This window comes from Anastrepha ludens, chromosome 2 (genome assembly GCF_028408465.1).
Source record: "Anastrepha ludens isolate Willacy chromosome 2, idAnaLude1.1, whole genome shotgun sequence".
Classification (NCBI taxonomy): domain Eukaryota; kingdom Metazoa; phylum Arthropoda; class Insecta; order Diptera; family Tephritidae; genus Anastrepha; species Anastrepha ludens.
The window spans coordinates 167,449,262-167,463,719 of NC_071498.1; the positions used below are offsets into that span (position 1 = coordinate 167,449,262).

Here is a 14,458-nt window from a genome sequence, read left to right on the forward strand (position 1 = left end):
GAAACCCCAAACCTCTCACTTTGCGATGAAACCGTATCCAGGGTCCCGTAACCGTAGCCAGGAACCCAAATGAGCCTTATATCGAAGTATTCGCGTGCAGTTCAGAGAGACGTCAGGCATTTCACGACTAATTTCGCGCGCACAAGGAACGAGCCCAAGGCCCCAATATCCGCTGGGCTGTCGTAGTAATTACAGAAGTATGCAGTTAATCCACTGCTTCCCTAATTGCGGCTACTTTCACTGCAGTGCGGTGCGGAAGCCTAAATTTCAGCTCAAAGTAACTGGTAACTGCGACGTGGAGGATGCCCCGCGCGCTGGTCCTCCTGAAGTCTTTAACTCCGGCGCCTTGTTCGAACTCGGGGAAGCTGAGCCTAATTTGACAGTCGATATGATAGCTCAGAGGTTAAATTCATCGCATGGAACAGTTCACAGGCACCTGGCTTAGTTGGGAAAGGTTTCAAAGCTGGGAAAATGGGTTCTGCATACACTTTCAATCCCATATGAGTAACCAGAACTACTCCTCAAAAGAAGCTATGAAAAGGGATATCGAAGCGTATTTTGGCTCCAAGCTTTCTACCAAGCTTTCTACGAAATTGGAAAAGAAACGATTTACTTTGCGATTGCGAGTTTAATTTAGGCCAATCATCAGCGATTTGTCATGGGTAGGTCCACAGTCTACAACTGAACTGCTTTTGGCGAATGTAGTTTTTCAACTTCTGCTAAAGGTTAAGTCACTTTGTGTTTACACAGACCTCTGTAAAGTATTATAGCATTTCATACACATACAAGTGCCAGGATTTCAGTATCCCCTACTGTACATAAATCAGTTTTCTGTAAACCTCTCACCATAGCCAACTGTATGACACAGCTCGTCAACTCTTCGAGCCAACTCTAAGTGAAAAGCAATAAATCGTAGCGAGTGCTGAATAAAATGTTTATAAAATGAAAAGCAACATCAACTTCTCTGCAGCAGTTGCTCAAAGAATGTGCTTCTCTTTCTGTTGTGTCTAATTCTTTTCACTCTACAAAAACTACTCCCAACAGACATTCGCGCCATTCTAACAAACGCTAACTTGAGCAGCGCACTTGTCTAAGAAGCTTGAAAGGATTTTCATATTTTTCAGCAACTAAGCAAAAGTGTGCAATAGCAGGGGGCGTAAAAGAGTTTGAATTAAAATGTGGCATAGTTCCAGCACAACAGCACAAGGAAGTCATAAGAAAGTGAAGCTGAAAGAATAGCCAAGCTGCCGCCACTGTCGCAAGCTAAACTAAGTTACAGGCAGCTGCACGTCGTTTGTTGATAAAGCCATGTAAACAATAACTGATTACGCTTTTCAACATTGCGATGGCTTCGTTGCACTTGTTATGTTTTTTTTTTTGTTTTTGTTGTTACCTTAAAATGCAGTTGTCATTGTAACAGCAAAAAGTGGCCACCAGCGGCTTGAAGTTACAAAAAGTTGGTGTGGTGTTGCTTTGCCTGGAAGCCTGTCGGCTGCTAGTATTCGTGGATGTTGTTGGTGTCTGTGTGCCTCGCTTATTTCTATAGCTGAGCTAACTAAGTATTTTTTTATCGTAGACATAAATTTATATATCGTTGTTTGCAGTACTGCACCAGCAAGTCATTTCAGGGTTCTTTTTTCATTTATTTTATTTAATTTTTGTTTTTTCGCTTACTCCCATTTTTTCTTCCTCTTTCGCTTACTCCCCCTCTCTAATCGTTCTTACTTCACTTTAGAAAATCACGTTCAGTCCCAAGTGGTTTGCTTGCTTGAGCGTATCTTTCTGTGTTTCATATGCACTTATTTATGTTTGTATGGGTGCATTTACGTATTTCCAACTCTTGTTTGATTTAATTTTTGTTCCAACTTTTTATATAATACCTTCTGCAGTTGTTCCGTAGTAAACTCCTTTGAGACTATCAGACATATTTACAGCAGAATTAAGCTGACAATGAGATGAACTGACAGCCAACAACAGACTTCCTGTGGAGAGAATAGGAAATGAATTACTAAAGCCCATTAGAGAGCTCTGAGAAGAAAAAAGTGTAACTAGGATATGACTTTGGTGACTGTTTGCTATAGAATATACATAAATAAAATATATGTTGGAAAGTAAGCTATTATTGCTATGAGGGCATTTAGCACTGCGACCCGAAATATCTTTTGCGCCCAAAATAAGCTAAGGTCAGAGCAGGAAATGCAGTTAAAACGGCAATGGCTGGCCGTGTGACTATTCTAAAATTTACAGTATTTAATAATAATTTAATCGAAATTGAAGTTAACAAATAGTTTGGAATTAAGGTGTAAATGTGACTAGTGTAATTTTTTTTTTTTTTTTTCGAAATTCGTCATAAGTTAAGGACAGCATATGAAAGAACTCAAGCAATCAACCGATTGAATTTTCTGCAAGGAATCAAATTCTGAGTATTTGCTTGCAAGGAGTCCAAATTTGATATAATTAAAGATGTTTTCAATATTCTAGAGCAGTGCTGATGGACGGATTCGCTCTCTGATTTTGGCGTAGAGGCTTTAGAGGCTTAAGGGGCCCCGATGGTCTTCTTCTTCTTTAACAGTTTAACAAAGCGCGCCGGTCGTTTCTTTCTCATGCTAACCGGCGCCAATTGGACACACCAAGTGAAGCCAACTCCTTCTCCACCTGATCTTTCCAACGCAGAGGTGGCCTTCGTCTTCCTCTGCTACCACCAGCTGGTATCGCATCGAATTCTTTCAGAGCCGGAGCGTTTGTATCCATTCGGACAACATGACTCAGCCAACGTAGCCGCTGGATCTTTATTCGCTACGCTATGTCTATGTCGTCGTAGAGATTCTACGTTGGATTTCAAGGCTGATATTGTTATCGGTGTTAATGCTGGTTCCTAAATAAACGAAGTCTTTTACAACCTCGAAATTATAACTGTATACAGTGACGTGGGTGCCGATACGCGAGTTCGCCGACTGTTTGTTTGAAGACAGGAGGTACTTCGTTTTGTCCTCGTTCCCCACCAAACCCATTCGCTTTGCCTCTTTATCCAGTTTGGAGAAGGCAGAACTAACAGCGCGGTTGTTAAGGCCGATGATGTCGCTCTTATAAAAAATTGTGCCTGGGCGATTAAGTTCTGCGGCTCGTACGATCCTCTTCAACATCAGGATAAAGAAGTCACACGACAGCGAGTCATCTTGTCTGAAACCTCGTTTGGTATCAAACGGCTCGGAGAGGTCCCTGCCAATTTTAACGGCGCTGCTGGTGTTGAGCAACGTCATCTTGGATAGCCGTATTAGTTTTGTGGGGATACCAAATTCAGACATCGCGGCATACAAGTAACTCCTTTTCGTACTGTCGAATACAGCTTTGAAATCGACGAAAGAAGGTGTGTGGTGATTCTCCTTTCGTGGGTATTTTCCAAGATTTGGCGTCTTGTAAATATTTGGTCGATGGTAGACTTTCCAGGTCTAAAGCCACACTGATAATGTCCAATCAGTTGGTTGACGGTGGGCTTCAGCGTTTCACACAATACGCTCGCTAGAACCTTATAGCTGATATTTAGAAGACTAATCCCGCTGCAATCTGTACAGATTGCAGGATCGCTCTTCTTATGGATTGGGCAGAGCACACTTAAATTCCAATCGGCAGGCATGCTTTCATTCGACCATATTTTGCATAGGTGATGATGCATGCACCTTACTAGCTCCTCGCCGCCATGTTTGAATAAATCACCCGGCAGTCCGTCGGCGCCTTCGGCTTTGTTGTTCTTTAGCCGCGTTATCGCTATTCTCACCTCGTCATGGTCGGGTAGCGGAACGACAATTCCGTCGTCAACGATTGTGGTATCGGGATTTTCACATTATATGTGACATGCGCTGCTGTCACTGTTTAACAGGTTCGAGAAGTGTTCCCTCCATAATTTAAGATTGCTCTGGATGTCAGTCACCAGTTTGCCGTCTTTGTTCTTACAGGAAAACGCCCCGGTCTTAGAATTTTCGGGCGTTGTTCTTATTGGACAGCATCTCAAGCTCCTCGCACTCACGTATTTCGGCCTCTCGTTTCTATCCAATAAGTGAATACAAGTTACATTATTTGCTTAAATAACTTTTTATTTAATTAAAAAGAACAAAAAGAGTTAGAAAGTTAGTTTTTGAGAAAATTTTATCGACGCCTTATTATTTTTACATTGCACGAATGCGTCTAAGCGTTGCCTTTAAGACTATTAATACCGCTGAAACAGCTCCTATTGCATGTTCGAACAAGCCAGTCAAGTTTATATTTGCTCTCAATAATTCGATATACTCGTACGTACGAGGTTGACAAACTTTCAACTCAATATTTTTAGCACTCCACACAAAAGAAAAACTGCACGAAAACTCAAAAATTCAATTTAGGCGAGTTTACAGTTACTGAGTTTGAAATTTATTGCTGCGCAAAAGTAGTGGCAAGCAAACTAAGTTTAGTACAAAAATGTTACTTACTTTCAAGTGAAGTAATTTTCGGTGCACGCTGCCTAACCAAATAACAAAATCACTTCACATGTGCGAAAAACTTCATAGCTTCCAACCAATTACTAACGAACGCAGCAAATTCCATGCAACTACAATCAACTAAAAGAAAAAAAGAATACCCAAAAAAAAGCACAAAAAACTTTCTGAAGCGAAAATACCTGCCCCACAAAGCTATGTCGTCAATTACGATCTGCCCCTAAGGCAGTCAAAGAGCCAATGAGCTGGCAAATAGCAGACATGGAGCAAACAATCAGCACAACTGAGCAGCAATCAAGCGTAGGCTGACGTATCAGCTCACTCCTCTAATCAGGCAGCGTGTCGGTCAATCAAGTGGCGTCAAGGCGTCAAGTGTGGGCAGCATTTCAAGGCATTTTGAGTGAGTTGAAAAGTGCAAAGTTTGGTTGGCATCGAAATTTACTTGGCTCTGGCACCTCTACCAGGCACAAAGGTGCCAGCAATAAACTCAGTGGCCACAACTACGTTCTAACTACAGCGGCAACTACAAAGCCAATACATCAACATTGTCATATTTATTAACTGTAATATAATGCGATATTGACAAGTTGAAAGGTGAAATACAAAATGCGAAGTGCCCAGAATAACAAACCAAAAATAACAAAAAAAAAATACAACAAACAAAAAAACCTTCCCTAGCTTAAAGCCTTGCATGCTATTACTACGGAACATTAACTAAGTGCCTGTGCTGGCAAGTTGCAAGTTGCAAGTTCGTCTATGCCAACGCTCTTTATTGAGTTCAAGTATTGCTGTTGCACGTACATATTTGTTGCAAGTACCAATAGGTGGCAATCAGGTGCACGTCAAGAGCACAGTAATGTTGGCGAAAGAACAACTATCTAAAACAAAAAAACAATAAGAACACAATGACAGCTAAGGCGAAAGCTATTGATGGAGCAGACACTGGCTGAGTAGTGGCAAATTCGTTCTCTTTATTGTCCTACACTCTCGACGACCGAGTAGTCGGGTCAATTGAATTGAAAAAGAAAATTATTGAGTTGCCTTACGGTGGAGCGCATAAATGTGCGGCAAAGGCAACTAAGTGGGCGCAACAACAATGTGACATTATTGCTTTTCGAAGCACAACGGAGGCACGTATACACATGGATACACACATACGCGGCCAGCAAATTGTTGTGAATTTCTAAAAGCAATTTTCTAGGAGCCATGATATGAAGTACAGGGTGCTTTTTATGTTGATGATTTATGTTGTTTTTCTGCGCTAAAGGCTACACGTACAGTCTGCTTCATAATATAGTGACAAGTTGTCATTTTTTTTTTTTTATTAAATTTTTTTTAATTCTATATAAAAATGTAATTCATAAACATTATTCATATTTTCAGAAAAAATTGGACAAATTCAGCAAAATTCGTTCTTATTCTTAATTTTTTTAATATTTTTATAAAAGTTTGGGGTATGTAGTTTAAGGGTTCATTTAAATTAAAACTATTTCTTCTGCGCTAAAAGCTACAAATTTTCATTTTTTTTATTGACGTTTTTTTAATTTTGTATAAAAATTTAATTCATAAAAGTTATTCGTGTTTTAAGAAAAATTTGAGCTAAGTATTTTTCCATTTAAATTAGAAAAATTCAGTAAATTTCCATCTAAATTTTAAATTTTTTAGAGCTATTTTAATTAAAATTTCGCTGTGTACTGTTATGGTTCATTTAAATCCAAAAAATTTAGCACATTTTCATCAAAATTTTTTTTTTTTAATATTTCTATAAAAATTTGGGGTATGCCGTTTTAAGGCTCATTTCAATTAGAAGATTTCCGAAAATCACCACCTAAATTTTTAGATTTTTATATTTTTTTCATTAAAATTTTGGTATGTATTTCTTCATTTAAATCAGAGAATTTAGCAAACTCCTATTTTTATTTAAAATTTTTTTAATATTTTTTAACAAAATTTGAGTTAAGTATTTTTCCATTTAAATTAGAAAAATTCAGTAAATTTCCATCTAAGCTTTTAATTTTAAATTTTTGTAAAATTTCCATCTAAATTTTTAATTTTTTAACTAAATTTTTATAAAAAGGTTTAGTAAGTCGTTTTATGGCTCTTTCAAACACGAAAAATTCAGCAAATTTTCTACTAAGTTTTTAATGTTTTTATATAAATTTGGGGGTATGTAGTTTTATGGCTCATTCGAATTAGTAAAACTTAGGAAATTTCTGTTTAAATTTTTAATTTTTTTATATATATTTTTATAAAAAGTTTCTGGTACGTAGTTTCCTAGCTCATTTAAATTAGAAAAATTCAGTAAATTTCCATCAAAACTTTAATTTTTTAACTAAATTTTTATAAAACTTCCTTCTCAATTTTTGATTTTAAATTTTTATAAAATAGTTTAGTATGTAGTTTTATGGGTCTTTCAAACACGAAAAATTCAGCAAATTTTCTCCTAAGTTTTTAATGTTTTTATAAAAAATTGGGTTATATAGTTTTATGGCTCATTCAAATTAGAGAAATTGCGCAAATTTCCTTTTAAATTTTAAATTTTTTTTAATATGTTTATAAAAAGTTTCAGGTAGGAAGTTTTATAGCTCATTGAAATAAGAAAAATTCAGGAAATTTCCTTTCAAATTTTTAATTTTTTTTATAATTGATTGAATTTTTTTTATATTTCTATAAAATTTTGCGATATGCAGTTTTATAGCTCAGTTACATTAGAAAAGTTTTGCAACTTTCCACTTAAAATTTTTGATTTTTTTATAGATATCTAGAATAATGAAGTGCAAATTTCAAGTTGCTCACAATTTCCAACTAACTTTGGCTTTTTTTTGCCGGATTGGGTGTTTTATATATATTGACCCTTTTTTGAGTATTTGTTCGAGCTCCTCCTTTTAGTGACATGCCTCTTGTTATTGTGCCACAAATGGAGAGACCTCCGGTTTTAAGCTGCCTACGGCCGGCAAATGATTTTTACGAGGAGCTTTTTCATGGCAGAAATACTCAGAGGCGTGCCATTGCTGCCAAGTGGCGACCGCTATTAGAAAACACTTTTTGTTTACTTTGATCTTCCACCGAGACTCGAACCTTCGTTCTCTCTGTGAATTCTGTATGGTAGTCACGCACCAGCTCATTCGGTTACAGCGGCCGCCGTCCAATTCATTCGGCCCATCAGAGCATAGGGACTCCATAAAACACTTCCATCTGGTTCTGCCTGCATTAAAAAAAAATAAATAATTGGCGCGTACACTTCTGTTAGGTGTTTGGCCGAGCTCCTCCTCCTATTTGTGGTGTGCGTCTTGACGTTGTTCCACAAATGGAGGGACCTACAGTTTCAAGCCGATTCCGAACGGCACATATATTTTTATGAGGAGCTTTTTCATGGCAGAAAATCTTTTGGGGGATTGCCATTGCCTGTCGAGGGGCGACCGCTATTAGAAAAATGTTTTTATTAATTTTGCTTTCACCGAGATTCGAACCAACGACCTCTCTGTGAATTCCGAATGGTAATCACGCACCCACCCGTTCGGCTACGGCGGCCGCATTACTAAGTTTGAAATCGTTACAAAGTAGAGCAGGCATATTTTCACTCTGCCTTGTTTCTGATAATATAAATGGAACAGTTGACTGGCCTGTACACTTCAAGTGTATTGATTTTCACATACCTCAAAAAAATCTTCGGAATAATGATTTATTCTTTCTAGAGCGGCATAGAACTGTTTGTGCCTTGAAATCACCCTTCATTAGCACATTCAATGAGTTTAGCCGGATTTCAAGTTCTTTGGCCTTTGAGTAATGGCTATCTAAATATAATTTTAAACTATCACTCAAAGAATTTTTAAAATTGTTACTGTTACTACTAATTATTTTATATGAAACCTTGTATTTCTAGATTTACTAAGTGGATAAATAAATGAATAAATATAGTTTGTTGGATAGCTACAAGGATATGCTGGTTTTTAAAATAATTTTCAGTATAATATCCATACAAAATTTTACTTTTTTAATGGCGTGAAGTAGGAAAATAGTGAAAAATCCATAGTAAAAATTTTATCAGGCAGCAAATTTAGAGTGCAAGGGCTTGTGTAAAATATAATTGATGATTTCTATTGATATATTTAATTAATTAAGAAGTATTATTTGACTCAGAGTAGAAAAAAGCGGACTTTTGAACCAGCATTTAAAAAAGTGGACGTGCAAGCAAAAAACCCAAACATTTTTTTTTTATATTTTTTAAATTCGAATATCTCAAAAACGGTTAAGTTTTGGATTTCCTGTCATGTAAACAAATAGTTCAGAAATTATCAAATTATTTTAGATATTTATAATGGCTTAATACTTAAGCTCGCACACGGCTACCCCGGCAACCCTGTACAAAAGCAATAGTAACTTATATTTGTATATGCGTGACAACAACAAAAATACTCTACACAAAACCAGAAAATGAGAGCAAGGGATATACACAAAACAGCACTGAAATAAATACCAACTACACATACACCAAACACTTATACTTCTATACATAAACATGTATGAAACCACCAAGAAGCCACCGTTGTCCAGTGCGTATGAGCAACTTTTGTGTTGCTGAGTGCAGTTCTCATACACTCCTCTGTACTTGTAAATATTATCCTGAATGACTGTCCACAAGTTGAAATATCAACCTGACGAAACTTTTCAATGTTGTTTTGGTATATTTTTCAAGTAGACTTTTTTGTGCTGCACACAGTGACGCATCACCGTTTGAGCGATTTGTCAATTGCCTAGGATTTGTTATTTGCGTTCTATTTGAAGGAGTCGAGCTGAGTCGCATGAGGTTAGCCCATTTTTTTTATTTCCTCTTCTTACTTGTGTTTTACCTCCCACTGCACATTTTTCGTAAATTTTTAATGAATTGAAATAGGGATGATTTGCGCGATTAGCTTCTACTGACAACATCGACAGGCACAAGAGCATTAGCCACCCTGATTGTTGTGGAATAATTTGTATTTTTAGTTATTATTTTCATTTTATTGTCTATTTTAATGACCAGCGCTTACGTTGGTAGCCTAGTTGTAGTCGTGTAATCATAGGTAGAAATTACTTTGAAACGCTCCACGAGTAAGTCACTTCAGTGTGCTTGAGTTTTTCGAAAGTGTTGCGCGATTTTTGTAAAATGATGCAAGGTGTGTTGGTTTTAAAGTAGTTGAAAATTTAAATGAAAAAGTGGAATATTTTAGAACGAAATATCTGTAAGAGAGTTTTAGTTGGCAAGATGTGTAGAAATGTTTGGAAAATATTCATATTTGTATTTCTGTTAGGAAAAATATTGGATTGTGGTATTAGCTTCTTTAAAATTTTACTCAAAAATAGTTATAAGGTTATTTTGAATGCGTTTAATATTTAGAAATTGTTTTAAAGCTCCAGTAAGCTTTTAATATAAAAATTTAAAAAATCTAAAATTTTTGACAGTTAAAAAAAAGTGGGAAGAGGAAAATTTTACTTTCCAAGATTAATAGAAATTATTTAAAAAAATTAAATTTTCATGTCAGTTCGAAAAAATATTTAAATGGAATATCAGCTTCTTTAAAATATATCACAAAATAATATTAGGAGTCTGTGAAATAATTTTATTAAGCCCCAAGAAGTTCAGATTGCGCTTCAAGGGTCCTATGCCAACAATATTTCAGAGTTATGTTGGACGGAAATTTCGTGTTTTTTCTGAAAATACTGAAAACTTGCAAAAGGCATAAAGTGGTTTAGTAAAAAAAAATCAATTATTCATTTATTTATTATATCAAAATTGTCATTACATAAATGTGAAATGCAGCACTTTCTACGAGGCCTTCAATAAAAAAAAAAATTATCATCTTCAATTGTATTTTTCAACAAAAACAGGCACTCACAGAGAAAACCAATGGAAAAGCACATGAAAATTCAAACTTTGAAATAAAAAACAGATTTTAAGTTATAGCCATTCTTCCTCTCTTTGAAGCTGTAAATGGCCAAGTGATTTGCTCTGCGTTCAATAATGCACGCTAACCATTCCCCCCCCCTCATGCAAACTGACGGCAATTAGCAATAAAACATAAAGTCATAACCATCTCCAACACAGGTTTGAAATTTCTCTTTAGCACCTCAAATGCCTTTTGGACTGTAGTATTTAAAAAATTTCAGCAGGTATACTTGGTCGAGCCAAATATTTTTTTGCCTAAACTGTCCCTATGTTGCTGGATAGCTCATATGGCTGAGAAATTGTTCACAGTAGCGCTGGTAGTGAAAAGTAATGCTCAATTTAATATTAAAGCCAGCACTACTAACGATTCATTTTGGTTATCCAATATTAACAGGTTTTTTATATATTTTATTTATGTCATAAAATGGTGGCCGCAGTATTCAAATGGGTTGTTGCTTGACTACCATTCGGAAATGCGCAAATTCGAATCTTCTTTCAGGAAACACTAAATGATAGAAAACGTATTGCCTCATAACCTTCGAGCATATTTCTGCCATGAAAAATATCCTCATTAAAAACCATCTGCTCGTTCGAAGTTGGCTTAAAACTGTAGGTCTCTCCATTTGAGGAAAATCATCAAGACGCGCACCACAAATCGGATTTTTATTTTTTATTTCAATTTCAATTTGAATAAATAAAAATATTTATTTCTATTTTTTATTTGAATTTGTTAATCTTTTCTATGTTCTCATTTCATTTTTTGCCCCAAGACTGCAATTATTGGCAGAATAAATGTGTTGGGCATCTGCTTTTTTGTTCTTGTGGCATTTCACAATACTTTGCCTAGTGCAGTGAAATCTGCGATCAACGTCGTCGGTCTCAGCTAGCAGTAGGTGTTCAAGAAACAGGCTATTTCAATAGAGTAGAACAATAAAGAAAGAAGTATTTTCAGAGTAAGTTTAAGCGGGCACATATAGGCGAGTTTAGGGTCATGGCCGACTTTTGTGCCGCGCAATATAAATCTAACTTTCTAACTTTGTAAAAAATTTAAAAACAAAAATCAATAACGTAAAGTTTTATTTTTTTAATTACAATTTAAAACAAAATTTCGGATGTACAGCAACTTGGCTCAAGAAATTTTAGAAAGAGTAAGGCAAGTTTTAAGCTGCTGATACTAATACTTTTTGCCGACAGGTTTTTGCACTTTAATTCAAATAACCATTTATAATAATAAATGAAGAATGAGAAAAAATACGAATTAAATTAAAAACAAAATTAAAAAAAAAAAAAAAAAAAATCTTTTTTGTTTTATTTTTTAAATTTTACTATTATTAATTAAATTTCATTTGTTATGAGGAAAAAAGCACAACAGACGTCAACCAAACAAAATTCCTTTAAAAAACGCGGTTCTTAGTCACTTAAAGCTTACACTTTAATACACTAAAATTTAACGGGTTTTATATAAACTACAATATGTAATTGATTTTTTCCGAATTCAGATTAAAGAATTAAAAATTTAGATAAATATTTCTAAATACTGTTTGCAGTTTGAAAGTTTGATTTCTATGGGTTTCGTTAAACAATAAAAAATATTAAAAATAAATGCGAATTTCAGCTTGAAAAAAAATATTTCCAAATTTGTATTAATTCTTGAATATTTTTAAATTCTCTTTAAAGTTTGAAAGACTGATTTATATGATTTTGGTTCCACCATAAAAAATATTAAAGAAAAATATCAAAACAAAAAAACTTTTAATTCGAAAAATAAATTCAAAATTTAGTTGAAAATTTATTGAAAATTCTTAAATTCTGTTTAGTGTTTGAAACATTGATTTATGGTAGTAGTTCGGCATAACGACCGAAATTTCGACGTTTCTTCCTGAATCTTTTTTAAAAAGAAAATAAAATGCGATCGTTTTAAAGTTTTTACATGTTTTTATTGGTGTTTTGAAGTATATAAAAAAAATTTTTTAAAGTTAATTTTATATAAATTTGTTTAAAATTTTTGACGTCAAAGTGGAGTCCTTGAAAAAAAAGATGAGTTGGTTCGGGGAAACACACAGCCTTCTAGAGTCATCTGAAATAAAAACTTCAAAGAGATTATTATTCTGTAGACTTCATTTTAGGTCCCGAACCTAAAATATACATAAAAATAAAAAAACAAAAACAAAATGGCGGACTTGGGAAAAAAGTTCTCAAAATCTAATTTTTTTTCTTCATAAATTGTTTAAATTAAAAATTTTATTATTAAAAAATTAAATGTTTGAAAGGTCCGGGATCTAGATATGTCTGTCTAGAATAACGGGCTAAATTCTTAGCCAAATCGGTTGAATAGTTTAGTGTCAGTGATTCTCCGAAATTTCTGAAATTTTTATAGTATATTTTTAAGATGTTTTTCTTCCGAAAAATTTAAAAAAAAAAATTCGATTTTTTGAACCCGTCACACCGGGCTACTACCTTATATAGTTTTGGTTAAATAATAAACACCATTAAAAATAAGTGACAGAAACAAAATTTTAACTTAAAAAGAATTCAAACTTTAGTTGAAAATTCCTTGACTATTTTTAAATTTTTTAAAGTTTGAAAATTTGATTTATATGACTTTGGTTAAACATCAAACAGTATTAAAAAAATTACAAAAAAAATTCTATATTTTGAAGAAAATTTTTTTGCATATTTTGAAATCCTTTTTAAACATAAAAACATAAAAACAGATATTTTTTTTTTTGATTAAAAATTTTTTTTTTTTTTTGTTATTATATATATTTTTTTTTATTTATTTATTTATACAATAATTTATTTATATTTATTTGTTTTATTCATTTTTTGTTTAACATTACAAATATTACCAGGTGTATACCTATGAAATGAGACTTTTTTCAATTTCAAACGTTTTTTAACAAAAAATGGTTACAAATTTAATCTTCAAAATAATAGCCATCGCTAGCGACACATTTTTCACATCTCTCAGGCAATTTGTGGTTGCCGCGCCAAAAAAATTGGCCGCCTTTGGCCGCAAACCAATCATCGAGCCATTTTTTGGCTTCTTCGTGAGAATTGAAGCGTGCTCGAAAAGTGCGTGGCCCATCGATGCAAACAAATGATAATCGAAAGGCGCCAAGTCTGGTGAGTGAGCCGCATGCAAAAGCGGCTCCCAATCGTACGTCTCCACCAATTCCCGGGTCGCTCTTTTTCGATGTGGCGGTGCATTGTCATCAATAAAAATTACTTTGTGACGCCGATCGGCGTATTCTGGGCGTTTTCGGTGTATTGCGCTGTTCAAATCGGCCAATTGTCGTTGGTTGTCGTGCACCGTCAACTGTTTCACTTGGTTTTAATAGCTCGTACCACATCATACCACGCTGATCCCAGAAAACACACAGCATTGCCTTGCGGCCGAAGCGATTTGGTTCGGCCGTTGTTTTTCGCTTGTGGGCGGGCGTACCATACGATCGTTTACGCTTGGGATTGGGGAAATACACCCATTTTTCATCACCCATAACGATTCGATGCAAAAGGGCCTTCCTTTTGAACCGGGAGAGCAGCATTTCACAAGTGGTTTCACGATGTCGGCAAATCGTAGTTTGAAGGCACGAAATTCGACATTTTTTTTGTTGTATGAAACGTAACAAATAATGAACTGAATATTGTTGACAGACGACAGATGACAGACGAAAAAAACAAGCACATTTGGGAAGGTTTAAAAATGCTCCTAGCGACATCTATGGACTAATAGCTGAAAGTCTCACTTCATAGGTATATACCTGGTAAAACAAAAATCATCATATACTCACAAGTGCTTGCCTCTAAACGTTGAGTATGTCTGCTACAGTTTGACCTGCTATCCTATCCAGAACGCAATTGTGCCAGAATAAAGCGGGTGCCCCAAGACAGCTGAAGCACTTCGTCTGCGATGGTTGGAGGTTTGCTTCCGATAATGACAGGTCAGTCATAAAAGCGCGGTTTACAAAGGAATTTCCAATTTATAGAAATGAAATCCAGTCACTTAAAACTCCAAACTGAGTACGTGAAGATTTCTAATTATTAGCTAAGCTTCTTGAAT

The 14,458-nt window shown here is 34.9% G+C and overlaps 1 protein-coding gene across 3 annotated transcripts in view; it reads left to right on the forward strand.

Moving 5' to 3' along the window:
* The window catches only part of LOC128855791 (complexin), a 124,491-nt gene that overhangs the window by 17,936 nt on the left and 92,097 nt on the right, over positions 1-14,458 (forward strand). The window contains exon 1 of one of the 3 annotated variants that reach the window (XM_054090972.1): positions 9,601-9,625. The exons of the other annotated variants lie outside the window; for them this stretch is intronic. Within the exon in view, the coding sequence (XP_053946947.1) occupies positions 9,616-9,625 (10 nt within the window). The 5' untranslated portion in view covers positions 9,601-9,615. Of the gene's footprint in view, positions 1-9,600; positions 9,626-14,458 lie in introns of those variants that run through there. 3 annotated transcript variants of the gene reach the window in all.